Source organism: Tursiops truncatus, chromosome 3 (genome assembly GCF_011762595.2).
Source record: "Tursiops truncatus isolate mTurTru1 chromosome 3, mTurTru1.mat.Y, whole genome shotgun sequence".
In the NCBI taxonomy this organism is placed as follows: Eukaryota; Metazoa; Chordata; class Mammalia; order Artiodactyla; family Delphinidae; genus Tursiops; species Tursiops truncatus.
The window spans coordinates 41,633,333-41,659,884 of record NC_047036.1 but is presented as its reverse complement, the minus strand read 5'-3'; the positions used below and the strand labels follow the sequence as shown (position 1 = coordinate 41,659,884).

Here is a 26,552-nt window from a genome sequence, read left to right as displayed (position 1 = left end):
CCAAGAGCGTGGAACAAGGCCTCTGGCTCCCACCCCACCTCAACCACCCAGCACAAAAGGATGCACAACCTTTGAGCCTTTCTGCTGCCTGATCCTGTGTGGCCAATTCCCCAGGCAGTCTCCCAAGTAGAAAGCAGGAAGCTCGTCAGGAAATGTAGATCATCATATGACTGCTTTACCTTCTTACAAAGGCTCAGGTACATAATCGAAGAAATGTGCCAGCCTCCCAGCCTGGCCTGTCTGGCCCAGGAAATACGGTCTCGAGTAACTGAGGCATTTCCACAGCACAGCCTGGGATGGGTCTTAGTTCTTGGGGTTTGGTCACCTTCCAAAACAACCCACTCGTGTGAGGAAAAGCTGGGCACCCTCGTTCTTCTGGTGGTTAGCTACTGGAGCACACACATAAAGCTCCCAGTTCTAAAGAAGAGAAACATTTTTCCTAAGTGCCATATAATCTGTAACGATTCCCCTACCTGTGGAAAAGCTAGGGACAGCTTTTTATTGTTGTTCTTGCTGTTTCTGTTGATATTTCTGTATCCCAAACCCACATGTCCACTTCCTAATCTGGACATGTGGGCTCTCAAGTGGCATATCCAGAGGCAGCGGGTGGAATTGCATTACCTACATACCAACTGGTGAAGTGGGACATATGGTTCTACATAATTTATTTTATTCCTGAAAAAATGTTATGAGGTGGTACTATTTTTATTCCCATTTTATACACAAGGAAAGTACAATTTAGTAAAGTAGCTTGTCCAATGCCACACAGCTAATAAGTGAGCAAAATTAGATCTGAGCCTAGGTTGCTGACTGTTCTTAACCAGTATGCCCCCCTGCCGGTCGTGGCTGTCAACAAGGAATGATTGGCATCATCATGACCTACCTCCACATGTCCAGCTGGACCACACTGAGCCCGAGCTTCCCCCTGCAGTAAAGGGAAGACCCAGAGCCAGACCTGGCTCCTGAAATGAGCCCCACTTAGATGCTCAATAGTATTTTCTTTCAAAAAGTGCTGATCAAATACACTGAGTGCTGATGCACTCAGGAACATGCTCAGCTTTTAGGAAATAACAGGATCCATGCTTTCTAAAATACCTTGCCATCTGGTTGGGGGAAACAGGAGCAGCACATATAATGGTAAATGATACAGTTTACAAGGAAGGACTAAATTGTATGGTACTGACTATAATTTTTATAGCTGTTCAGAAAAGAAAGAGGTGAATTTGGCTGTTTTAGAAAAGGCTTTATAAAGAAGAGACTTGAACCAAACTCTCAAGGACAGATGAGATTTGGAAGGATTGGAAACATAAGCACCGTTACTAACCCTCTCCCCTACAACCAGATATCATGGCTGGTTTTTTCTTTTAAAGCCAGTGATAATAAGTTATGTATTTTGCTTTTCTTTTTTCAACTTCTAAGTAGATTCTACATTTAGAACAAAATGATATAAACACAAAATTTTTAAAAAACACGTTACCATTGAAACCATATAACTTTGTGTCCTGAACTTTTCTAGTTAATGCTCATGGGATGTCTTGTGATTTCTGACCCAGTCACAAATAATTTCAATTTAAGACACAGGCAACTGCTGCCTTCTAAGAGATTTTTTAAAACATAATAAATGATACAGGATTAAGGTGTCTAGTTCCAGGGGCCTGTTCACTTTCCTAATTTTTAACAAGAAGACCAGAAGCTTTGAAAGCTTTGAAAGCAGAGTTTTAGCCATGACCTGAGTTTTACTCCACAAAGCTCTCTACTTCCCATTTCTATGGAGGCCCTGTGCCCAGGCCTCGGCAAACTCTCACAGGCAACCTGAACAATGTGTTGGCTTTCTTGGCTCTCAGATCCCTGAATGATGCCCTACAAAGAGCCGGAAATGGCACTGCCTTGGCAATGGCCCTGAGCTCAGTCTGGTGAGTAAGTGCTGGCTGGAGGTGATTGTGGTGGTGTCTCTGGGTTTGTCTCTTAACACAGCATGCTCTGCATCTTTAGATCCAAACAGGCATTGACAGTTGGATGTTTTGCTATGTTGGCGATAGTAACTGAACAGAGATTGGGTTAAATAAAACTACCACCACCCGGGCCTTCCCTGGTGGTGCAGTGGGTAACACTCCACGCTCCCAATGCAGGGGCCCCGGGTTCAATCCCTGGTCAGGGAACTAGATCCCACATGCATGCTGCAGCTAAGAGTTTGCACGCCACAACTAAGAAGCCCACATGCCGCAACTAAGACCTGGAGGAGCATAAATAAATAAATGAATATTTTAAAAATAAATAAATAAAACCACCACCACCCGCATGGAGGACTTTGATAGGGAAGATGGACAAGAGATCTGTCTGGACAAGAGATCCCCAAATGGCCAGCTGCCCACAAGTCTTGCTAGCCTTTACCAGACTGGGGATCTTTTTTTGTTGATTGTTGATTGGTGTAAGCAGGAAGCTGCCCATGCACCCCAGTCCCCTGTACAAGGGAGGGAGAAGGGAGCCCTGGGAGCAGGGGGTAAGCCCACAGCGCAGAGGAGAGCCTGGGAAGAAGCAGACGAGACATCCATCCTCATTTACACCCAAGTGGACCCAGGCCAGGCCATATTCTTTAAATTTCCCCTTTCAGCATGATGTTGTTTTGGAATCTATAACCCCAGAGTGAGAAAGCAATCCCAGCCAATTTCCTAAAACACTCACTCCTTTCCTAGACAATTGCTCCTAGATGGTCCCCACCGCCCACCTCTAGTGTCTTTCTCATTCTGATCTTCCTACACAGCGAAACCAGATTCGTCTTCCCAAATATAACTCTATTTATTCAGGGTTTATTCACATTACACCTTGGCACAGAGAGGATATAGAAGAGAACTGAAGTGGACTCTAGGCCATGGAATACAAAGATACACCACAACCTTCATTGGCCGAACAGGCCGCTCTAATCTGATCTCCCACAATACTCTTTAAACAACCCTCTGCTTCCTTGGGACTAGGGGGTCAGCTTTTTTGATAGGCCTTTACCCTTTCTCTCTGCTTTCCTAGCTCCAATGCTTCCTTAGTATCCTTTCTGAGTTCCACCTCCTCCATTAAGCCCCCTGCATGGCCCTTTCCTGGGGAACCGCTGGCCCCAGCTTCACACCGCTTAGGACAGTCAGTACTCACTTTTGAGCAAAGTTTCCCCCAAAGCAAAAGTCAAAAGTTCTAAGCTATCTTCTACTGTGTCATGGGAAATTGGTTTTTGAATGTCCCCAAGAAACACGTCATACTTCTACCTTGTCAGAATGCCCTGCTCATGAGTTCCCTGCAGTCAGAAGTGCTTGGCTCTAGGAGCTTTAAAATCATGAACATGGGGCTTCCTCGTGGAGCAGTGGTTGAGAGTCCGCCTGCCGATGCAGGGGACGCAAGTTCATGCCCCGGTCCGGGAGGATCCCACGTGCCACGGGGCGGCTGGGCCCGTGAGCCATGGCCGCTGGGCCTGCGTGTCTGGAGCCTGTGTTCCGCAGTGGGAGAGGCTGTAGCGGTGAGAGGCCTGCGTACCACAAAAACAAAATAAAACACACAAAAAAATCATGAACATAAATCATAAATTGTAAAAGTAGGCTCCTAAGAAAAATGAGAGAGCAAGAGAGCAAGTGCAGTCCTGCTGAAAAGCCAATTAGCCCATCACTTTCTTAATCTATAAATTCAGACTTTTTTTATAAGTACCATCAAAAAAAACCCTTTTGAGACCTTCTGCTAAATGTGGCAATCCTTCAAAAATGAATATAAAATTCAAATGTAAGTCCAAGCTTAAGAAGGGGAAATGACAGAGGCTAGCATTTGTTAAAGCTGTACTTTGCAGAGCTGTTCTGTAAATGCTTTTTATTTTATTGACCAGTTTTATAATCCCCATCAGGCAAATGCCTACCTTGGAACTCTGTGTGTGTGTGGTATGTGTGTGTGTGTTTTGTGTGTATGTGTGTTCTAGCCAGTGTAACCTGAGCCAGACTGTATGAACTCGTTAAATAATTAAATGTGTCTACATGTGGACAAACAAATGCATTATTGACAGACGACTATTGAGTCCATCTGGCAAATGCAAAATCATATCTTGTTCAGAAGGACAACATATTTCTTTTGTTCAACTCCTATAGTTAGAAACTACTGTTTCTTTGTTTTTCAAGAAAAATAATTTCTTGAAAGGGAGGAAAATGCACTTTGCAATACTCCTAAGGCCAGCCACACATACACCCTAGCTACACCCAGGACCTTACCAGTGAGTCCTCTTGGGAACAATCTGAGGTTGTTCCCCATCTTTGATTAATTTCCCTTTCCAATCCAGAGTCCTTCTAGTTTCTCAGTATCATTGATTTCACTCCTAAAATCCTCACATGGGTACCTTCCTCTGCATCCTACTAACTAGACCCTTATATCACCTTCCATTTGGGGAGTTGCAGGAAGCTTGAATTGGTTTAGCTTCTCCCAAGCTCTCCAACTCCAAGCCACTCAAACCAGATGGATTAAGTGAACCAGTGACTGATAAATGGATGAATGAAGGAGGGAATAAGTAAAATTTGCATTTATTAAATAACTGGATTGGCTCTTGATTCTGTAATCACTTTTTTTGCTATTTAAGAAAAAAAAAAGTTATTATAATTATTGGCTAAAATACGTCTGATACTGTCCCAGTCACCATTAGGGGGTGCAAAAATTATATATGACATGGTTTTTGACATCAGGCCATTTTCAGTCCAGTTAGAGAGTAAAGATGAACAAACTTTGAATAATTAGTAAATAATAAACTGGTTAAATGATATTGTAAGTGAAACAGGACGGTAGATAAGTGTGGGTGTACTTATGAAGGAACAAAAGACATGGAGGTTATTTCAAAGGGATCAATTAGCTACCTTATGTTGATCATTCTTTTTTTTTTTTTTTTTTTTGCAGTACGCGGGCCTCTCACTGTTGTGGGCTCTCCCGTTGTAGAGCACAGGCTCCGGATGCGCAGGCTCAGCAGCCATGACTCACGGGCCCAGCCACTCCGCAGCATGTGGGATCTTCCCGGACCGGGGCACGAACCCATGTCCCCTGCATCAGCAGGCGGACTCTCAACCACTGCGCCACCAGGGAAGCCCGATGTTGATCATTCTTGACTCTCTCCAGAGAGCCTGGAATTGCACGCAGTAGGCATCTTAGTAAAGAAAAACATTTGGTTGCAGGAGATAGAAACCTCTCAAGCTCATAGAAATGAGGAGGAAATTATTCTAAGCGTTCAGGGACATCTTGCAGGACCAGAGCAGGAAGTACAGCAAGCCTCGAGGGAAGCATCTGCAACCAGGTAACTTCTCTCCATCACCGTCTCTCGCCCTGGGGCAGTAGCACCTCTCGCTGCTGCTGTACAACTGATTCATTCTGGTCTCTCCGGAGATCAGTCAAAAATGCAGCTTCAGCTCCTTGGTCTACATGGCTTTCAGCTCACTGCTTATCGCTTCCTATTCCCAAGTACACACACAGCTGGAGAATCGGCTGGGCTCCCCAAGGGCTGACCAGCTGCTGCTTTGGAGGCAGGGTGGTCGGGGCCTTGGGGCCTCTGCTGTGGGTCCTAGGAGCAGAGAAGAAATGATTGGCATCTCCAGCACAGAAGCCAGTCAACACTCTCAGATCCTATCTTCTGTCTCCGGTTTTACAAGGGAGAATGTTTCTGTTTAGAGAAAGGCTTAATTCTCCTTTCTTCTCTGGGCTAACTCCCCTGGCACTTGGGAAGTGGAAATGTTTGTGATGTATCACTTTGCAACGGATGTGTTTGTTCCTAAAGTAAATTAAGTCATCAGACTTGATTAATGGGCTTAGGTTGAAGAGTTGAGAGGCATGGAGCTCACCTGACATCCAGAAATACCGCATTGATTTTCCACCAGCCATAGACCCAGCCCCTCCTGAAGAGCTTTAATTACAGATGGGAAGGAGGTGGGACCCAGCAAGCCTGGGAGCAAAACAGGGCATTTTGTGTAACAACTTGCAGATCTGTGGCATTCTTTCTGCTTTGTGTCAGGCTTGGATCTGACCCAGTTTACTTCACACCATGGGCTCTCAAAATTCATGGGAGTTTCAACAAGCACACATGGTGTTGTAGCCACTTGCTCAGTTCCTGCACACAAAACTCAGAAGGAGACGGAAGGAAACAACTATGTGTAACTCCTTCCCCTTCCTCCTGGCCTTTCCAGAACTTCAGCCACCCTGTCTCAGTTTTGCACTTGCCTTCAGGAAGGCCAAGCCCTCAGCTCTTACAGGATCCCACTTCATCCCTACATCTGCTTTAACCTCTTGCATCCCTTCTCCTGAATTACTTTGTGCAGCTTAATGTGGCTGAAAGAACAACAAGGACTTAAATACAAATCCTAGCCCTCCCATAAATTAGCTGTGTGACTATGGGCAAGTTGCTTAATCTCTCTGGGCTCCAATTTTCTTCTCCATAAAAATGAGGCCCTACCAAAAGCAAAGTCCTAGCCCTAGGATTCTGCTCTGTCTCCCCTGAGCTAGTTTCGATTTGCCCTTTCCAGAATACATTGCCTCTTAAGTTTTCTCCTGCCATTGCTAGAGCAGTAGGAGGTGGGAGAGGGGCAGAGTCTATTTTAATATGGATTCACGAAACATCTAAATGTTCCTCATCCTCATACTAATTCTGTGCACGGGTTTTCTCATCTCCCTTCTTACAGATGGGAAACACTTTCTGAGAAGATGAATGACTTGCCAAGGTGTCCTGGCTTAGCCTTGATGGAGTTAGAGGACTGAGGTTTAAAATCAAGCTCAGAATCGAATCCTCATTTAGAACAACACAGCTATTTGCTCCACACCAAATAAACACCAGGCTCCAGGGCTGCTGTGGCCCCATTAGGAGGAAGGGGAATGATCCTTGCGTCGTTCGGCCATGGTTTGAAGTTCATGCTGCTACTCTGATGAATTAGATGCTACTCTGAGGATCAGAAAGGGAGGATGGTGCTGAAGCAGCCAAAAGTCGTCAACAAACTGTTCTGTCCTTGGTCCTCACCAGTACCATCAGGGCAAAGGCTAATGATCCCAGCGGGCTGAGGTCTATTCTGATTGAACCCAGCCACCTAGTCCAGATGCGGAATCAGAGGCTGTGAAACTCTCCAGGGACTTCATTCCCACTGGCCACTCTGCTGAGAGGAGTCCAAACTACTACATCCCAAGGACTCCAAGCCTCAGGGATACCTGCAACCCACAGTTGCCTTGTGTTCCAGTCACTATGGTTACATAACCCATCCCCACAAAACTTAGTGGCATGGACCAACCACTCATGAGGCCCATGGAGTCCATGGGCCAGGACTATACACGTGGGGAGGTGGCTTGTCTCTGACGTACCTTGTCTACAGCCTCGACTGGCAGACTCGAAGCAGGGGGGTGGGTGGCTGGAATCATCCTAGGACTCGTCCACTCAGACATTTAGCACCAGGACTAGGGAGACTCAGACAGCTGGGTTCACTGGGCACCCCTCTCTTTCCCCCCAGCACAGCGGCTGCAGGGTGGCTGGACCGCTCACAGGACACCTCGGGACTCCAAAGGCATGTGTCCCAGGAGAACCAGAGCCAGGTGGCAGCCAGAGCACCTTTCATGACCCTGCTCCAGGAGTCACACAGGATCACGTCCACCACATTCAGTTCATCAAGCAGTGACAAAGTTGGAGGGGCGGGGGCGGTGAGGGGCTTGAGGAGCAGATAGGGCTGAAAGTCTTGCTGAGACCAGTCTCATAAACTACAATCTGCTATCCTTAAGATCAAGATTCTGGGCTTCCCTGGTGGCGCAGTGGTTGAGAGTCCGCCTGCCGATGCAGGGGACACGGGTTCGTGCCCCGGTCCGGGAAGATCCCACATGCCATGGAGCGGCTGGGCCCGTGAGCCTATGGCCACTGAGCCTGCGCGTCCGGAGCCTGTGCTCCGCAACGGGAGAGGCCACGACAGTGAGAGGCCCGCGTACAGCAAAAAAAAAAAAAAAAAAAAAAAGATCAAGATTCTTCTGAACAGTTACATGGCCACCTCTACAGGAGGCTGGCAACATGAATAAATCAATCACCTAGGGCTGAACAGGTTGTCATCTCCATCCACCCACACACACACAAATTAGGGCTCTATTAGCAAAGAAAGGAGACTAGATCTTGGGGAGGCACTTAGTGACTTCCCTCCAGCCGGCTTGGTTAACTGTTTGATCCTAGGGTGTGATACAGAGTAGGGGCCCAACAAACACTCAGCTATCATTTGCAGGGGAGTAGAAAGGGCAAGTGTGCAGCACCCAGTCTCCCTCCTCACCCTCCCACCCCACCCAAACACAGCCTCACAAGGAGGGACTTCCGGCCTGCTGGGAGCCAGCACAGTGGTGAGCCACAGGGGAGGCCCTGCCCAACCAGACACAGAACTCAGCCTCTGGGAGCAGCAAAAAGAACTCTCCATCCAGGTAGCAGATACATTTCCATTTGCCCCGAGGGAAATGGGGAGGTCTCTCTGGGGGCATTTCCCGAGGACACCACCTCCCAGATATTCAGAAAATGTGAACATTTCAACCCATTCCAATCAGGTAGCCCTCAATGAGCACCTACGTGTGCAGCACGATTTTCTTTGGATTTCCATACTGAGCTAAGGATTCAGGGCAGTTTTTGTTGCGCTCCAAACAGTTGTCCAGACCGTTGTGTTCAGAGAAGCTAAAGACTTCTGGAAAATAGCAAAAGCACTGCCAAGCATCTTAGAGTTAAAACAGGCTTTATTTTTTTTCCCTACAGGCACTTTTGGAGAAGACTCGTGGTCTATGGAAGAAAAGAAAAGAGGAGCTTGGAAGGGCATGCAGCCTCGTAATTTACAGAAATAAGCACTCCACCTGCTGCTCTGACTTGACACCGTGAGGGACAAGGAGGGTCACCGTGGTTCCCTTCCAGGTTTGCCCCGTGCCCGCCCTTCTGCGTAGAGGAAGTCACAAATGGAGCTAAGAAACAAACAGAGAACTGAACTCGAGAAGGAAAACACAGGAGGCCTCATCCAACCCAGAAGTCATAAAGAAGCAGCAGAAAAGGTCTAGAACGCACAGGGTACCTTTCTTTAGTCGTCTGCCAGGATTACATTTGAGTCATTTCTTAACACTTGGCAAAGAGGCTTAGATGTTTAAAACTCCTTTTGTGGCTGGGGAACTGGAAGGATCACATCAGTAAAGAGCAATGGGATTTAACCTTTTCGTACTACAATCACTTTCACTTCAAAATATTTGATGTTTTATAGGAGTGCTCTGTTAGGTTGAAGCTTTAACCTGTTCCTCCAGTCACCTAACCGAGCAGTTTTCCAGAAGGGACAGGACTTTCCTGAAATCCTTAATATCCTTAATATTTGGAATCCTTTAATATAATACTTGTAGGTGATCAAACTTTGTATTTTCTGGTACTCTCTTGCTGGTGATTACAAATTAATTGATATGTATTGAATGCTAGGTCCCTGTGGAGGAAACAAAGTAAGTCTGTGAGAGAGATTATGTCACCCACTTATTTGCATAGACTATAATCTCATGCTAATTATTATTATTATTTTTTAACTTCATCGTTTTTTTTTTTTTCTATTTTTATTTATTTTTGGCTGCGTTGGGTCTTTGTTGCTGCAGGCGGGCTTTCTCTAGTTGCGGCAAGCAGGGGCTACTCTTCATTGCGGTGGCTTCTCTTGTTGCAGAGCACAGGCTCCAGAGCACAGGCTCAGTAGTTGTGGCGCACGGGCTTAGTTGCTCCGCAGCATGTGGGACCTTCCCAGACCAGGGCTCAAACCTGTGTCCCCTGTACTGGCAGGCAGATTCTTAACCGCTGCGCCACCAGGGAAGCCCCATGCTAATTATTGAACGAAATTTCTTAGACCTATCAAAGATTGATTAAGTAAATGATGATTAAGCGTTCTATGGTTACTGTGCAACTATGAAATTATGATGCAGATTTATGTCGATATGGGTAACTGCGTTTTCTTCCTAGGGTTGTTGTAACAAAGTACTTGTCATAAACTTTGGTGGCTTAAAACAACAGACATTTATCCTCTTACAGCTCTAGAGGACAGAAATCCAAAATCAAGGTGTCAGCAGGAGCTTGTTCTCTCTGAAGGTTCTAGGGGACGGTCCTTCCTGGGCTCTTTCCAGCTTTGGGTGGTTGCTGGCAATCCCTGATATTCCTTGGCTAATAGATATATCACCCCCATCTTTGCCTCCATCTTAACATGGCATACTCCCCCTGTGGCTGTGTGCCTGGGTCCAAATTTCTCTCTTCTCATAAGGACATCAATCATTAGATTCGTCATTCGCTTCAACTACCCTGCATCTATCATGTTGTGAGGAAGCGCAAGCCACATGGAAAAGTCACATGCATGTACTTTTGTCAACAATTGCAGCTGAGTTCAAAATCTCACTGAGCCCAAACCAGGTGCTAGCTCTGTGAGCGAAGAAAGAAGCCTCTAGGTATTTCCAGACCCCGGATGTTCCAGTTACTCCCAGCCATTTGAGTTTTCCCAGCTGATGCCCTGGACTTCATGGAGCAGAGGCAAGATATCCCAGCTATGTCCACTCCAAACTCCTCACCTAGAGAATTCATGAGCTGTAATAAAATGGTTGCTCTTTTATACCTCTAAGTTTTAGGTTGGTTTTGTGTGGCAATCGATCAGATGGTTTACAAAACATCATGAATGGTACAGTCACATTTTTTTTTTAAGTATGAATGTATGTGCATGCATAGGAAAAGCCTAGAAAGTTTGACCCCCCAAACTGTTAACCAAGATTATTTGAGGGCAGGGGTGGGGATGGATACCCTCTTCTTTACACCCTTCTGTATTTTCTCAATTCTTTCTACGATGAGTTCATATTACTTAGACAATCAGGAAAAAAGAAGACACTTTTTGTTTAGAAAAAATGTACCACTTAAATATGGGGGTTGTGTTTCCAGCCACAAGTAATGAAGGTGGAGGCCTCTCTGTACCATAACCATAATCAACACCCAAATTATTTTGCAACCAAAGCTCGTTTTAGCTAAGTCACTTGGCACTCCCACGGCTAAGTCTAGTCTCTTCAGGGCTGGGTTATACGGAGGTAGCAGGAACTAAAAAAGAGGTTTGGGCACTTTCGTGGGCACTGTCCTCCTTCAGACCCACAGCTCCCCCTCCTTTGGGAATGGGGAGGGCAGTGGTTGTGCAGAAGTTTGGGGTGGAGAGAAGGTGGAAAGGACAACAAGAGAAGTGGGAGTGTCCACTGAGGGCCTGCCGATGGAGACCAGGTGATGTGGCAAGGGCACAGCTCATGCATCTCCATGGCTCGGCATGGGGTTGCCCACACATGCCACGGAACCGGGCCTGTGTACTGCTGTTATTTCTACCACCGCCAACAAAGTCTCTAACATAAAGTGTGTCACTAGAGCACATCAATTTCCTTCAGAGATGTAGTATTGAAAGGTTAACAACAAGTCCTGCCAAGAGCACAGACACAAATCTTGGCTTGACAAATGAGGCCTTGGCCCTCTTGAATGGTCACACTTTGGAGACCGAGGGAATGCGGGGAGAAGCAAAAGGCCACAATTAAAAAGAAGAGTTCTTGTGACTTCCACAAAAAATGTGTCAGGATGGGGCCAAGGGTGAGTTCAGTATTATATGCATGGTTTCTAAGGAAACTTTAAAAGCAAATAGTACATTAGGGAGGAAGGCACTCATTACACACAGGAGAAGTTCCCAAACCCAGGGACCAACATTCCCTTCCAGCAGCAACTCCCCACTTCCACAGAATATTCCACGCAGAGATCCCAGGCATAACTGGCACCCAGCGGCCTCCACAGACGTGGAGGGAGCCCCAAGACACCAGGCAAGAAGTGGGTGCCAAGGTGCTCTGAGAGGCTGGGCCAGCATGGGATACTTCCCGAGTATCCTCCAGGGTGCCACCACTCTGTTACAGCCAATAGCCGCTTCTGCTAAATCTGTGATCTTGTCTGTACTCACTTGCCTATTAGCAGATACTCTGGTGGTTTAGAGTGAACTACTTAAGTGGCTCTGGTTTCTATAAAGAGAGTAGGACATGCAGTGCAAAGCAAAACACATCCTCCCAGCACCTTCCTTTTGTTCTTCCCTGCCTTTCCTTTTGTTCATCACATTGCCCTGACGTTTTCATAAGAACAAAGGGAAACATCCTCATCTCCCAGCCAAGGCAGTTTAGGGCTGGGGAAAGCCCTAAATCTGCCTACTTCAAAATTTATATGATACTCTCTGCCTGCTTCAGGTCTCCCTCTGTTTGGCCTTCACTGTACATACAGCTCCGACAGGATCCTTCACACTCTACTCTTCCCCAACCTTTCCTGGGCCAGAAAATCCTCACTCTAGTTCATTTCCCAGTGACCTTTGTCCTCACACACAATTCCTGAGGACCAAAGCACACCATACACACACACACACACACACACACACACACAATAAAATCCATGCTTCTGCTTAAAAAAGGCTAAGTCACCTTTGTTCCCAAGTCAGCAAAATTTGATTGTACTTGCCCAAGTTTGACAAATCTAAAGAAAGAGTGTGGGGTGGAATGGAATGTTTTGTCAAATCCTAGAGAAGAAAACTAGAGAAGCAAAATTATTTCTTTTCCCAAGAGTATAACAACATTCCAATAAATGTTCATCTTAAATGTTGATGGTTTATGTTTTGTAAATAAATCTGATCGTAAGGATTTATAATTTTTTAAGGATTATAATTTGTTTTTTTTCAAACAGGAAGCAAATTGGTCCCAATTTATTTATGAATAATGATATCTTTTCTGCAATGATTTGAGGACCTTCTTTTGCATCTACATGTTTCCTTTAAAATTAAAATCTATTTCTAGACTTCATATTCTGTTCCATTGATCTGTTTAGTTCTGTCTCCATATCATACTATTGTAATTAGTGTAATTTTATAATAAGGCTCGATATCTAGAAGTCGAAGAAATTTCTTTTGTACTCCTCTAGGATAGCACACTTTAATTACTAGATAAAGTTTAGCATCACTTTAATAATTTTCTTCAAAAATTTACTGGAGTTTTGATTGTGTTTATATTGAATGTAGAGACCAGAGGAAAGTTGTATTATTTTTAAGAGTCTATACTTTAAAAAAAATTATATCTCTCCATTTATTCACCCTCTGTAATAGTCTCATAAAACTTCATAGCTTATTTTTATGTGTTTAATGTTTTTTCCTATGTGTTCAATTTTTGCTACTATTGTGAATGCTGTATTTTTTCTCTCTGTTTTATAACTGATTATTATTTGAATATAAGGAAGCTGTGTTGAATTTCTTTGATAATAGGTTTTTTTCCATCACAACTGTTATCTTCCAAACCACAGTTGGGGAATGCTACAGAGAGTTTCAGAAAGAGATTATTAGATGTGGTGACAGTATAATTCTTTATAAAAATATGAATTCATAGTAGAAAAATCTGCTTTATTACACATTTTGATACATTACACTATAAGTTTCTCTGAGCTTGAAACAGCTACTGTTTTCTTATTACAGAACACACCATCCATTTTCATAGTGTAAACACAACATTAAGATCTAATAATGGAGTTGCATATCTCTTTAGAGACTGAACTTCTTTCAGTATGCCTTTGCACCTACAAAAAACGGAATCCTAATGCACTCATGCTTGTAAGTAAAAAAAGAGAGGGTCTCTATATGGTCCATCATTCACTAAAATAAAATAAACCTTAATTGTGGCTATTTTCGAACATATAGAACTTCTAGATCAGAGATAGTATATTTATTTACCCACACCAATCCTATTTCGAAAACCTATGAGGAGATCAGAAGAACGTGCACAGTATACTACCATTTATGTAAAAAGGAGGGACACATCTACACATGTGCTTATAAATGTATGGAATATCTCTACAATGATATATAAAAACCTGGCATCAGTGGTTGCCTCTGGAGGATACAGGTAAGCAGGAGACTTACTTTGCACTGTGTACTCTTTTGTAGCGTTTGAATTTTCTATCACATGCGGGTGTTGTATTTATTAATCTCCGATGTTAGAAAGACGTTGAGGAACAGTAATACTCCATGCTAGCAATACTGTGGTGAGAATGAGATGGGAATTTTTCAAATTTGTAAATGGGATATAAGTTGGTACAATTATATTCGACATGTCAGAAGCTTTAACATTTTCCTTTATCTGCATCTCTGCTTCTTTCTGCTGGATGGACTCCTCAAAGCAGAATTATTGCATGTGGTAGGCGGAATCATGTTTCTCCCAAATGGTCCCCGCACATCCTAATTCCTAGAACCTGTGAATATGTTATGTTACATGGCAGGGAGTCAGGCTGCAGGTGGAACTGAGGTTGCTGATCAGATGACTTTGAGACAGAGAGATTATCAACGATTACCTAGGTAGACCCAGTGTAATCACTAGGGTCTTATAAGTGAAAGAAGGGGACAGGAGAGTCAGTGTCAGAGTTATGCAGTGTAAGAAGGATTCAACCAGCCATTGTTGTCTTTGAAGATGGAAGGGTCCAGGAGCCAATGAATGTGGGCAGCCTCAAGAAGCTGGAAAAGGCAAAGAAACAGATCCTCCCCTAGAACCTCCAGCATGAATGCAGTCCTGCCAACACCTAGAATTCAGCCCAGTGAGGGTCATTTTGGACTTCTGGCTTCCCAGACTTCAAGGTAAGTTTGTGTTGTGTTAAGCCATCAGGTCTATAGCCATCTGTTACACCAGCAATAGAAAACTAATGCACTATGTCAAAAAAACTACTCATTTATAAGTGTAAAAATATGAAAAGAATCTAAATGTCCATTAATAAAGGAATAGAAGATAAATGATGCTACATTTATATGAAGGAATATCATACAACTAGTGAACACTTAATTGTAAAATTTGTTAAAAGTTATGAGAAAACAGTAAGTTGAAAAAAGCAATTTGTAAACCTGTATCTGCTTTCAAGTATAAAAATTATATATGCATATAATAGTTATGTCACATAAGTCCAGGCTTCAGCTCCAGAAAAGAGAAATTATTCAAGCTATTTCAAACAGAAAGGGAAATATAAAAAATCAGACCCATACAAAATCATGGGGGAAACTGTAGGAGTGGACTTGCAAGGGGTCTCCTAAAAGGTCAAACCAGCCCTGCCAGGGTTAGCACTACCTCGACATGGATCACAAAGGGGGAGCGTCAGGTAGAGTCCTAGCCTGAGATCGTGCAGCCAAAAGGCAGGGGAGGGACTTCCCTGGTGGTCCAGGGGTTAAGAATCTGCCTTCCAATGCAGGAGACATGAGTTCAATCCCTGGTCAGGGAACTAAGATCCCACATGCCGCGGGGCAACTAGGCCCACGTGCCACTAGAGAGAAGCCCACACGCCACAACTAGAGAGGAGCCCATGCACCACAACGAAAGATCCCACGTGCCACAACTAAGACCTCCTGACACAGCCAAAAATAAATAAATAAATAAATATTTTTTAAAAAGGCAGGGGAGAGGAGATGGTCCCTTTTCTTATCGCTCCCTTTCTCATGACCATTCTACTCAAATGGTATAAAGAATATTTAAATCTAACGCAAAATTTTTCTGCCTTTATAATATTTTTAGAAGACAAGCCAGAAAGAAACACCAGAGACTCTATTATCATTAAGAACACAGGTTCTGGAGTTAGATGACCTGGATTTAAATCCCTCTGGCCAGTTACCTCACTCATGGTGCCTGAGCACCTTTGCCAGTAAACGGAGTAATATCAGTGCCTACCCCGCAGGGCCGTCAGGAGGGAATGAGCTCATTGTTACCAAGCACTGAGCAGGGAGCTTCATCCGTAAAGGAAAACTGCTCAATAAATGGGAGCGATTGTCTTTATAATACTTATACTTATCAGGTATTACTTATCATGTATTAATTTTATCATCAGAAAAACAAAAACCTCATTTCAGAAAAATCCAAGCTGGATGTTAAGCTTCCCCAAATAATCATGGTCTGATGAAAAAAATATATAAATTTTAAAACTTGTTGCCTTGTATCAGGTTCTTTCCTTTGTATATCTGCTTCCTGTTGATAAGGGGAATAATAAAGACACACAAGGTCTATTTAAAAGTCAAGATTCAAAAGACCCTGAGTATTTTCATTCTCAAGGCCATTAATTCTATCCAACAAATGTCACTCTCTGTTTGTTGCATTAAAAGCAGCCTATTTCAGCATTTGACAATGAATGAATAAGTTTTGGGGGACAAAGGGAAAAGTTCTGATAATCAAAGGGGGTAAAGGAGATGATCGGTTTTCAGTGAAGGTTGAGTTACTAGTTTGACTCTTGATCATAGAGCCATCTAACTATGGACACTTATAACTGATTAAATGTAAACTTCTTAGAGGCCATCCTCTTGGTAGTGGCTACTGAATAAGCAGCCTGGTCTCCTAATGAAGAGCACAAATTCGGGCTCCACTCTCCCTCCTTATGGGACAGGGACCCTGAAGGAACATGCTTGATGGTTCACACTTTCACATAGAGATTTGTCATTCGGTGCCACGGCCTCCCTTTGGGAGAGGCAGCTCCAGATTCATGAGTAAGGAATCCATGATTCTCACTGAATTTCAGCATGTCATGTTTAATGGCTTGTTCTTTTTCTACATCACACAATCTCATGGTCCCCAGGGACAAAAAAAAGCGTCCAAGTACATGAACTTTAAGGGACCTAAGTGTAAACTCCAATAGGAAGTGATTTTACTTTTATTCCTAAATTCCATTACACACAAGTAAAGGAAGTAAGGCTAATAATTTAGTCAGAATTAGAGATAAGGACCAAGCAGGAAATGACTTTTTATGTGATATCATCCAGGGCCCACATTAGGGGAGGAATGGGCAGGGCAAGCCCTTTGTCCCTTACAGATCTTTCCAGCCCTCTCTGAATGAAAGAATGGTACGGGCAGGGGCAACTTTAATGATAAGTTACCTCAACATAGGTTGTACTGCTCTGTGTGACCGTGATGTAGACATTACTCTAATACTGAAACAAAAAAAGAATGAAAAGAGGGAAGGAGGGAAGAAAGGAAGGGAATTAAAATCCTAATTGTTTAGTAAGATAAACCTCAGCTGGGGAAGCCAGTGAATGTTTCTAGGAATTTTATATTCCAGTTAAGTAATTGTGTCCTTGTGTCACTTTTAATATGGGCATGTCTACCTTAGAGAATATTTGGGATGGTGTTCACAGTGCAAAACACTTTCATCTCACTCACGCATCTTTAATTATTGGGCATGAGGGCGCAGGAGAAAGATAAATCTGGCTCAAATCCCAGCTTGTGTGACTTTGGGCAAGTTACTTAGTCTTTTCACCTATGAAATAGATCAATTAATACCTATCACAGAGGGTTGTTGGGAGAATTAAACAAGGTGATGCATGGAAGTGCCCAACAGAGTTGGCACTCAATAAATGTTTGCAGTAAATTTCTCCTATGACTGCTTAGTAGATAACTATTTTTTAGACTTTTTAAAGTTGTGGTAAAATACACATAACATAAAATTTACTGTCTCAGTAATTTTTGAGCGTACAGTTTAGTAGTATTTAGTACCTTCCCCTTGTTCTACAGCTGTTCTCCAGAACTCTATTCATCTAGCAAAACTGAAACTCCATAACCATTAAACAAGTCCTATTTCCCCCTCTCCCCAGCCCAGCAACCACCATTCTACTTTCTGTCTCTATGAATCTGACTACTCTAGGTACCTCCTATAAGTGGAATTTGTCTTTTTGTGACCGGCTTATATTAGAAAATCAAGTTTTTAGATTATTTTTTGAGACAACAAATTTTTAAGAAACAAAAGTTTTGGCAACTGCATGTAATATTGATACATTGCCTGAATATCTAACTATTTAGGTAAAATCATAAAGTTTTCCAAAATAAAGGTGATCTATTATAATGTTAAATCATATAAATTGCAATGGATGAATTTTACACAAGTACAGTCAATTCTCAAATCTCCTACCATGTACTGGCACTTGTGTCTTATCCTTTTTACTGTTTTGGAAATTCTTGGAAGTCAGGTAGTACCTGGCATGCATTAAGAGTATATTAAATACTAATGGACTAATTAATAAACCAATGGCTTCAGATCCTATTTTATGAATTGCTAGCAAGAAAATGTCCATCATAGGGTATTTCCCTTCCCATTGATTCTGTGCCACATCTTTACTCACTGACTGATGGTACTTAGAGAATGCAAAACTATTTAAATATTAACCTAAGCAAAACACAGTTACAAAGATGAAGTAGATGAAAAACACCTGCATTAGTCCTTTGAAATGCAAACTCAATCAACTTTTGGATCAAAAACACTTTTGTGTCCCATCAGCTTCTTTTCATTAAAATATTTTTTTTATTTGTTGGCTGTGTTGGGTCTTCGTTGCTGCATACAGGCTTTCTCTAGTTGCGGCGAGCAGGGGCTACTGTTCACGCAGTGCACAGGCTTCTCACTGCAGTGGCTTCTCTTGTTGCAGAGCACACGCTCTAGGTGTGCGTGCTTCAGTAGTTGTGGCATACAGGCTCAGTAGCTGTGGCTCGCAGGCTCTAGAGCTCAGCCTCATTAGTTGTGGTGCACAGGCTTAGTTGCTCGGTGGCATGTGGGATCTTCCCAGACCAGGGCTCGAACCCGTGTCCCCTGCCTTGGCAGGTGGATTCTTAACCACTGCACCACCAGGGAACTCCCCATCAGCTTCTTAATGTCAATGCACATGCCAGATTTGCTCAGTTTTCAAATTCTGTAGTACTAATTGACTTTTAACAGTAGGATTGGCAAATATTTAAAACAAAATATTCAGGCCTTGGGAATTCCCTGGCGGTCCAGTGGTTAGGACTCCAGGCTTTCACTACCAAGAGCCCAGGTTCAATCCCTGGTCAGGGAACTAAGATCCCACAAGCCACATGGCACACAGCCAAAAAAAAAACAAAAACCAGTACTGGTTAGGGTGAGGGCAATAAGGGCATGCTAGGGGAAATCTAAACCTTTAAGAGGGCAATTAAAAATTTTTGTGCATTCTCCCCCCACCTTGCTCCCCCCAGCCCTGCAAGTTCATTTCTAGTTAATTTATTGCACAAAGACAGTCATACAAATGTTCAAAGATATGTAGCTGTAGTAAGGTAAACAATGGTCACCCAAAGATGCCTACAATTTAATCCCCAGAACCTGAGTACCTGTGAATATCTCATGTTCACGGCAGGAGGTGATAAAGGCTGCACATGGAATGAAGGTTGCTAATCAGCTGACCTTAATATGATGCTCCTGGATGATACCAGACGGGCCCAATGAAATCCCAGAGGTCATTTAAATGTGGACGAGCGGCAGCAGCACAGTCAGTGTAGGAGTGATTCGATGCTGGTGTGGGAAAGACTCAATCAACATTTGCTGGTTTTGAAGAATGGAAGGGAGCCGGGAGCCAAGGAAGGAAGCAACTTTTAGAAGCTGGAAAAGGCAAGAGAAAGGATTCTCCCCTAGAGTCTCCACAGAAAAATGCCGCCCAGCTGATACCTTAATTTTAGCTCAATGAAATCTGTTTTGGGTTTCTGATCCCCAAAACTGTAAGGTAATATATTTACGTTTCAAGCCACCAAGTTTGCGATAAATTTGTTACAGCAACGATAGGAAACTAATGCAATGACTAAAGAAGCTCACTGCAGCATCATTTGTGACTACCCCCCCCAAACTGTAAACCACCTAAACACCCATTAATAAAAGCCTGACAAAATATTGCATCATTACCACGGATGTTGAAGACTTTAGGCTTTCATCAAAGAGAGAGCTGCGGGAGATAACCTCTCTTTCTGCTTTCGTGAGGGCTTGCCAATCAATTTAAAGTAAAAGGGAGGGAAAATATAGCAAAGAGATTCCAGTCAATAAATTATAAATGCATAGCAAATAGAACACAACACTGAGATTATAGTACTTTGGGGTCACCCAGTCTTATTTCCTTCTCACCATCAACCTATAAATATGCCAAGCACTGTGCTAAACACTGGAAAATATAGAGAAAAGCAGCTCACTGACTAGAGGAGAAGAAGCAAGAGAAGTATACCAAGTGCAAGACATGGCAAAGCAGAGGAAAGCATGGGTACCTCGCACAGGGAGCTTCTCATGCGGGAAGTCAGGGTGGGAAGGCGGGACAGGACAGCTGCCAGGAGGAAATGCCTGAACCCAGTCTCAGGGGAGAAGCGGGATATTCAGCCAGACAAAGAAGACTTGGAAGGCCGTCCGGGGGGAAGAAACAGCTTACACTAGGCTAGTTGGTATGATGTCCAATGTGGGTGGGGTAGCATCTGAAAAAACCAGAAAACTTTAAAACCCTACACAAGGACTTTTACATAATTAGCTTTTTTACATTCTCTGAACCTCAGTTTCCCCACCTTCATCATAGAATCATAACATCTTCTTTTCAGGAGAGAATGAAGGGATCAGCGTCTCAGGGCCAGAAAAGGAAGACCTGGCTCCTGGAAGTCCCTGCCCTGTCCTCTTCCCTCCAGGCCGAAGCCCCTCAGCCCCAGGTAGGCTGGAGCCACTTCTGGTTCTTTAAAGCCCTGATGCATTAAAGAAGGAAAACCATTTTGTGGTATATTTTAATCATTTATATTTAACAGATCGTTCCTTTTAACACATACAAAATACAATGAAATAAAATTATGTATTCATTCAAAGTTCAGGACAGAGCATGTGTTCTGGAACTGAAACAGAGATTTGAATTTATATAATGAAGGTTTTCTTCCTTCAATCCCTTCCCTGGTTATGACTCTGTAAGACCTCATGTAGAGGGAAACTTTGAGTGCCTTGGTGAATGAGAAGCTGCAACAGCCTGCCGGTGCCAGGCCCTGTTTATGTTGACGGGAAGAAAGAAAGCCAAGTTGTGCATCAAAATCATCTGGGGAGCTTTTAAAACAGGCTGAAGCCTGTGCCCCACTCTCTAGATTCTGATTCATTTGGTCTAGAGTGGGGTCCAGGCTTCTTAACACTTTTTAAAGTTCCTCAAGTGATGATAATGTAAAACCAGGGTCAAAAAATACCATAAATGAAAGTAGGAGAGACTGAGACAGAAATCCCTTCAAGTTTTATCAACTCATGTACAGATATTTATTAAAAGACAAACAATGGTAAAAAACGAAAACAAAAGACAAAGGAACAAATGGGAGCCAAAGGAAGCTTCAGTAAAAAGGCTCACCAAGGACAGACAGTGGTACTGCAGGGGCACCCTGGGCACCCGGTGGGCAGAGCACAGAGCACGGTGCAGGCCCAACCATGAAGAGCAATGCACGCAGTGTTTGCACATAGTTGCGTAGTGGGAAGGAATCCAAAAGAATTGTGAACAGTCTGTTAAAGTTTGTCAATTCAGTTTGCAAATATCACGTGACAGCATCCTGACCAGGCAGTTAGGAGGTCCCCAGGGTGGATGGAGAGGCAAGCGCTCGGTCCTCAACCCCTATGTTGGAGACACCAGCACTGGTCAGAGGTAGCCACCATGGTGACCAGGCAGACATCACGGTACTGAGAGAGACAAGATTCTCAGGCCGTGACCAGGATAGCCAACCTACTGCTGTAATACAGATGCATGCACCCAGAACCATGGAAGTCAATTTTCTGTGTCAGACCTCTAGTCAGGCTCTTATACTTGGGGACAGTGATGGAGGGGCCCCTAGGGACTTAAATCTTATACTTAAGATATACTTATACTTAAATATAAATATATATATATATATTTATATATATATTTATATAAATATAATTATACTTAAATCTTATACTTAAACACTCTTATTTAAGAGTGTTCTCTGAGAGCTGAGTTACAAAATCAATGCTTAATAGAAGAGCCATGCTAAGGAGAATGAACGGTCCTGAAATCAGAGCAAGGCAGATGGTGAAATTATAGAGTAAGCAGTTATCTAATTAGAAGGGGTGGTCATCCACCATATGGGGGCATAGGAAACAAGGAAGACACTGTTCCTGGGCTTGCTAAGCTCTGTACTGGTGATGTGGCGCCCTGGTCAGGAGACTCAACCCAACTGTCCTCAGCCTCCGCTGCCTCCATTTTACTGTGGCCCCCAGTGTGTCTGGATTATCACAAAGCCTCCTAACTGGCCTCTCTGCTTCTGCCTTTGCTGGCCCCAGCGAGCAGCTAAGTTACCCTGTCAAAACATGAGGCGGATCATGCTCTTTTCCCCTCAAACCCTTCATTGGCTCCCATCTCACTCAGAGTAAAAGCCAAAGTCCTCCCAACAGGGCTTCCCTGGTGGCGCAGTGGTTGGGAGTCCGCCTGCCGATGCGGGGGACGCGGGTTCGTGCCCCGGTCCGGGAAGATCCCACATACCGCGGAGCGGCTGGGCCCGTGAGCCATGGCCGCTGAGCCTGCGCGTCCAGAGCCTGTGCTCCGCAACGGGAGAGGCCACAACAGTGAGAGGCCCTGTTGATGCTCTGGAATGTTCTTCCCCTACGTATCCACAGGGCTCACTCTCAAGTCCTTCAGGTCTTTGCTTCAGGTTGGGAGGTCTGTCCTGGCCACCCATATTTAAAATAACAAATTCTCCCACCTCACACGACTCATTCCCAACCCCACTTTTTCTTTCTCCATGCCACTTATAATCATCTAAATATCCTATATTTCACTAATACATGTGATAATTATGTCTCCCCCACTAGAATGTAAATTCATGAGGGCAGGGATTTTGGATGGTTTTTGTTAACTGCTGTATTCCCAGCGCCTAGAACAGTGCCTGGAAAATAGGCATTCAGTAAATATTTGTTCAAACAAATGAATAAGCATCCAGGATATCTCTATTGTACCAATGGCTTCATCAAGTTTTCGAAGGTAAGTGATTCAAAGGTGTGTTGATGTTGGGGTTAACTACCTTTTTCACAGCAACCTTTTGATGATGATTTGGTTTCCCACAGAGTAAAGGAGAGAGGATGTGCTGGTCAGAAGGCATGTGGTCTGGTTCCATTCAAAGTTTTCGTATTGAAGGAGTGAAAGAACCAGCATGGCAACTGGTGACTTGTTCATCTTATTTAGGGCTTCAGACTCCCAACAGCTTCCATGATGGTGAGTTCCTGGTCTTGACCTGTGAGACCCCCTTGGCCATCCACTCGGAGGACAGCTTTCCTCTTGATTCCTGGAGCTCAGCTTGTGCCTTTCAAGCTCTGCCAGTTGTGTTTAGGGAGAACACACAGCAGCAACCTGGCATATGTGGATCTGAGAGTCAAAACGATGGCTGATCACAAAGGGCTGGGTAGGGAGTGACATGCGACCATGGGTCCTGCTGCCCAGGTGCTGATTCGAATTGGACGGGCTGCGTGGAAGCAGGCCCGCAGCTGAGCAGAGCCGGTCCGCCTGCGGCCGACACCTCTGTTCTCCTGGAACCAGAACACAGGTCTGTCTTTGTGGAAAACAGCCCTCACAAGAAGGCCCACTGCTTGCGCTGGTGGTGCGAACGCAGAGTTTTGGCCTTTCCTTTCTTTCATAAGATGCTATTTAGTGTGATTCACAAACCTGGCGAGTCCCAGAGGTCCTGTTCTCCAAGCACAGTCCTCCTGCACTTAACTTCCCAGGCCTCGATCACGGCCAGGTCCCGAGGCAGTGAGGACAGGGGACAGGGCTGGTTCTCAGAGGGAATATCACCGCCACCTCCTCCTCGGCTCAAGCACTTGTGCCTCTGTTCTCAAATAGGAGTAACCCAAGCTGTGGGGTCAGCTGACCTGGGTTCAAATCCCAACTCTGCCTCTTTCTGGCTGTTGCAACCGTCATGGAATGTCTGGAAGCCTCAGTTTCCTTGTTTGTGAAATGGTTTTGTAATTGAGTTCTGTAGATAAAATAATGTACGTAACGGCCAGTTATAGTACCATACCTAGAGCAGAATACACACTTGAAATCTAAGTGGTAGGAAAAAGAAATCCATCTCAGCCCAGGATCCATGCGTGCTTAGTTGCTAAATGTCATCACAGAAGTGACAGGGGTGCAGAGAAGGGACCAGACACAGGGATCAGAGCATTGTGGAAGGTTTCACAGGGCAGGGAGGAAGACAAAAAGAGTAACCTGTACCACAGAAAACAAGACTACGGTTTGGTCATACATTTCTCGACAGTCAACTTTACCCATTCTGGTAACAGTACACTTCCTAATAATGCTGTTGGATTTCAACAAGGAATAACACAATGAAGATTGATTTGCTCACTACTGTGAGTCCACTGTTCACATGCGATCGTTCGTTCTACGTTTGGATAACCTGCTTCCGGGTCTCAGAGGCGCTGGCACAGAGCTATGGCTCTATCCTCCTTTGTATATCTTTTTTTTTTTTTTTTGGCTAGTCCCTCTGTCAATTTTAAAATTTATCCTTATTTTTATTTTTAAAACAAAAAATACATTCAATCATTCAAATTCAAACATATACAAAGGCATGTAAATAAAAATCTCCCTCCCACCCCTAACCCCCTGCTGCCCAGTTCCCAGAACCCAAAGCAAACAATGTTACCTTGTTACTAATTGTTTGTCTCTACTTTTAGAAATAATCCAGGCATATATAAGCAAACATAATTGTTTTCTCTTTTATTCAAAGGGTAGCATATAAAATATGATTCTGCCCTTTTCTTTTTGTCATGTAATTTTTCTTGGGAAAATTCTATATTGGTATCTGAAAATCTTTGGGTTTTTTTTAGATGATTGACACCTACAGTTTTTAATCCTTCAGATAACTGTGCAATTTATCATGGGATCACCTGTCAGCATGGGTACCTAAAAAGTCAAATTTTCTTCCCATGGATTCTAGAATAGGAGCTATTACAAAGCACCACATGTTAAGAAAACTGCCTATTTCCCCAGGATTACAGGTTTCACTTTCCTCATGGGTATTTTTGTTCAAATACAGGACAGCAGACGTCAATAAAATCATTATTAATTTGGTAAGCAAAAACAGAATTCCAAGCTGTCTTCAGATATTCTGGTAGAGAACAACTTCCTGAACATACTGGTATTTAAACTCTTTAAGAGCAAGTTGGGAGCCTTATGGAAAAGGGCTGATCTCTGGAGAGCTGAGCCCCTGCCCACCCCAGCAGGAGAAACTTGGTCGGTCTGAGCAGCAGTGAATTAGGCTTCGAGTCAGAATATGCAAGGATGCTGTGCCAGGGTTCTGGAACCAGGATGGGGGTTTGGACCTGAGGCCGGGCTGGATGGGGAGAGCTGGCCAAGACAGGTGCCAAGGTGAGAGCGCCGTGGCTGACAGTGGGACCTCCCGCCTGACGGGGACTGGAGCGTGGATTCCTTACAGCTGATGAGAAGTTCTTATTATTTAAACCCTTCATCTCATCCCTTCTCACGTAATCACAGGGGATCTTTATTGTTCTTACTCTTGCCATGCATTGGGCTCAGGGCGTTTCATATGTCATTCAATTCTTGCAGTATTTCTGAGAAGCAGATACTCTATCCCACTATGGATAGAAAACTGGCTCAGAGAGATTAAGTGACTAGCTCAAGATCACACAACGTTTGGGAACATTGCTATCATTTATTAAGTACCTACTTCTGGAATTTTTATCACTTCCTATGGTTATTCAGAGAGGGAGTACTGCCAAATAGTTAAGGACTGTACATACTAGTTAATCTAATACTCTCTAATAAAATCTAAGTAGGCCTATCATACAAATGAGGAAACTGAGGCTCAGAGATGGGTTGGTGAGTTGCCTGAGGTCATTCAGAGAGTAGACAAGCTAGAATATGACCCCTGGCTCCAATGTGTTGCCTTTCTCACCGATATGCTGGGTCAGCTTCCCCACTATGCTCACAGAGAAGTCCAGCAACTCAGCAGTTGGTTAAGTCCTGAAAGCCATTTCCTCGAGTGACTGAAAATTTAAACCACTAGAAAAATAAGATCTGATGCGTCTGACCATTTCAAACTTAGAAATCATTTCCAGATAGGCTGATGGGACCCACAGCAAAGGAATACCATACACACACCTTGTGTGTTTCTAAGCCTCTTACAAGTTGAACTGCCTTTAATAAAAGAGGCCACTTTTGGAAGCTCCATCTCTGCCACTGGAATGATGGGATTGGGACATCCTAGGGTCGGGACCAAGTAGGAGGAACTGATGGTCCCTAGAAAGGCTTTAGCTATGATCCAATCCTAGATTAACTGCCCACCAACTCAGAGGCCTGGGATAGACGTGAATCCTCAGCTGGGTTTTCCCATGTTCCTGCCCCCAGACCCCTAGCATGGCACCCTTCTGCACTCTGCCTAGAAATCTACTCCACCCACCTCAGACTCACCAGAGCCTACCGCGTGGAGCATTGTTAGAATTCTAACAATGCTCCACGTGGTAGGTAGAAGCAACCTGTGACCAAGGGGAACTTGTCATGGCTGATTCTGACCCTGACCAAGTGGAATTAAACCTTTGACTTGACATTAGCTCCTGTGGTTTCCTTTCTTCCCTCAAACACCCTCTAAGAGAACCTCTCCTTCTCATGCCCCACCCCCTAATCCCAGGCCACAGCTGATTTGTCCAGCTTGGGTCAGGTGTCCGCCACTGGCCCAAGGAAACTTATGAACTGCAAGATGGCTTGGCCGTT

General features: G+C 44.0%; 1 protein-coding gene across 3 annotated transcripts in view; it reads right to left on the bottom strand.

The window, feature by feature from the left end:
- Positions 1 to 26,552, bottom strand: part of SNX18 (sorting nexin 18) — an 89,336-nt gene that overhangs the window by 33,974 nt on the left and 28,810 nt on the right. Inside the window, exon 2 of one of the 3 annotated variants that reach the window (XM_073802114.1) lies at positions 2,176 to 3,508. The exons of 1 other annotated variant lie outside the window; for it this stretch is intronic. In XM_073802114.1, the coding sequence (XP_073658215.1) occupies positions 3,318 to 3,508 (191 nt within the window). In that variant the 3' untranslated portion in view covers positions 2,176 to 3,317. Of the gene's footprint in view, positions 1 to 2,175; positions 3,509 to 5,086; positions 5,561 to 26,552 lie in introns of those variants that run through there. One more of the 3 variants, XM_073802116.1, reaches the window with a different exon arrangement.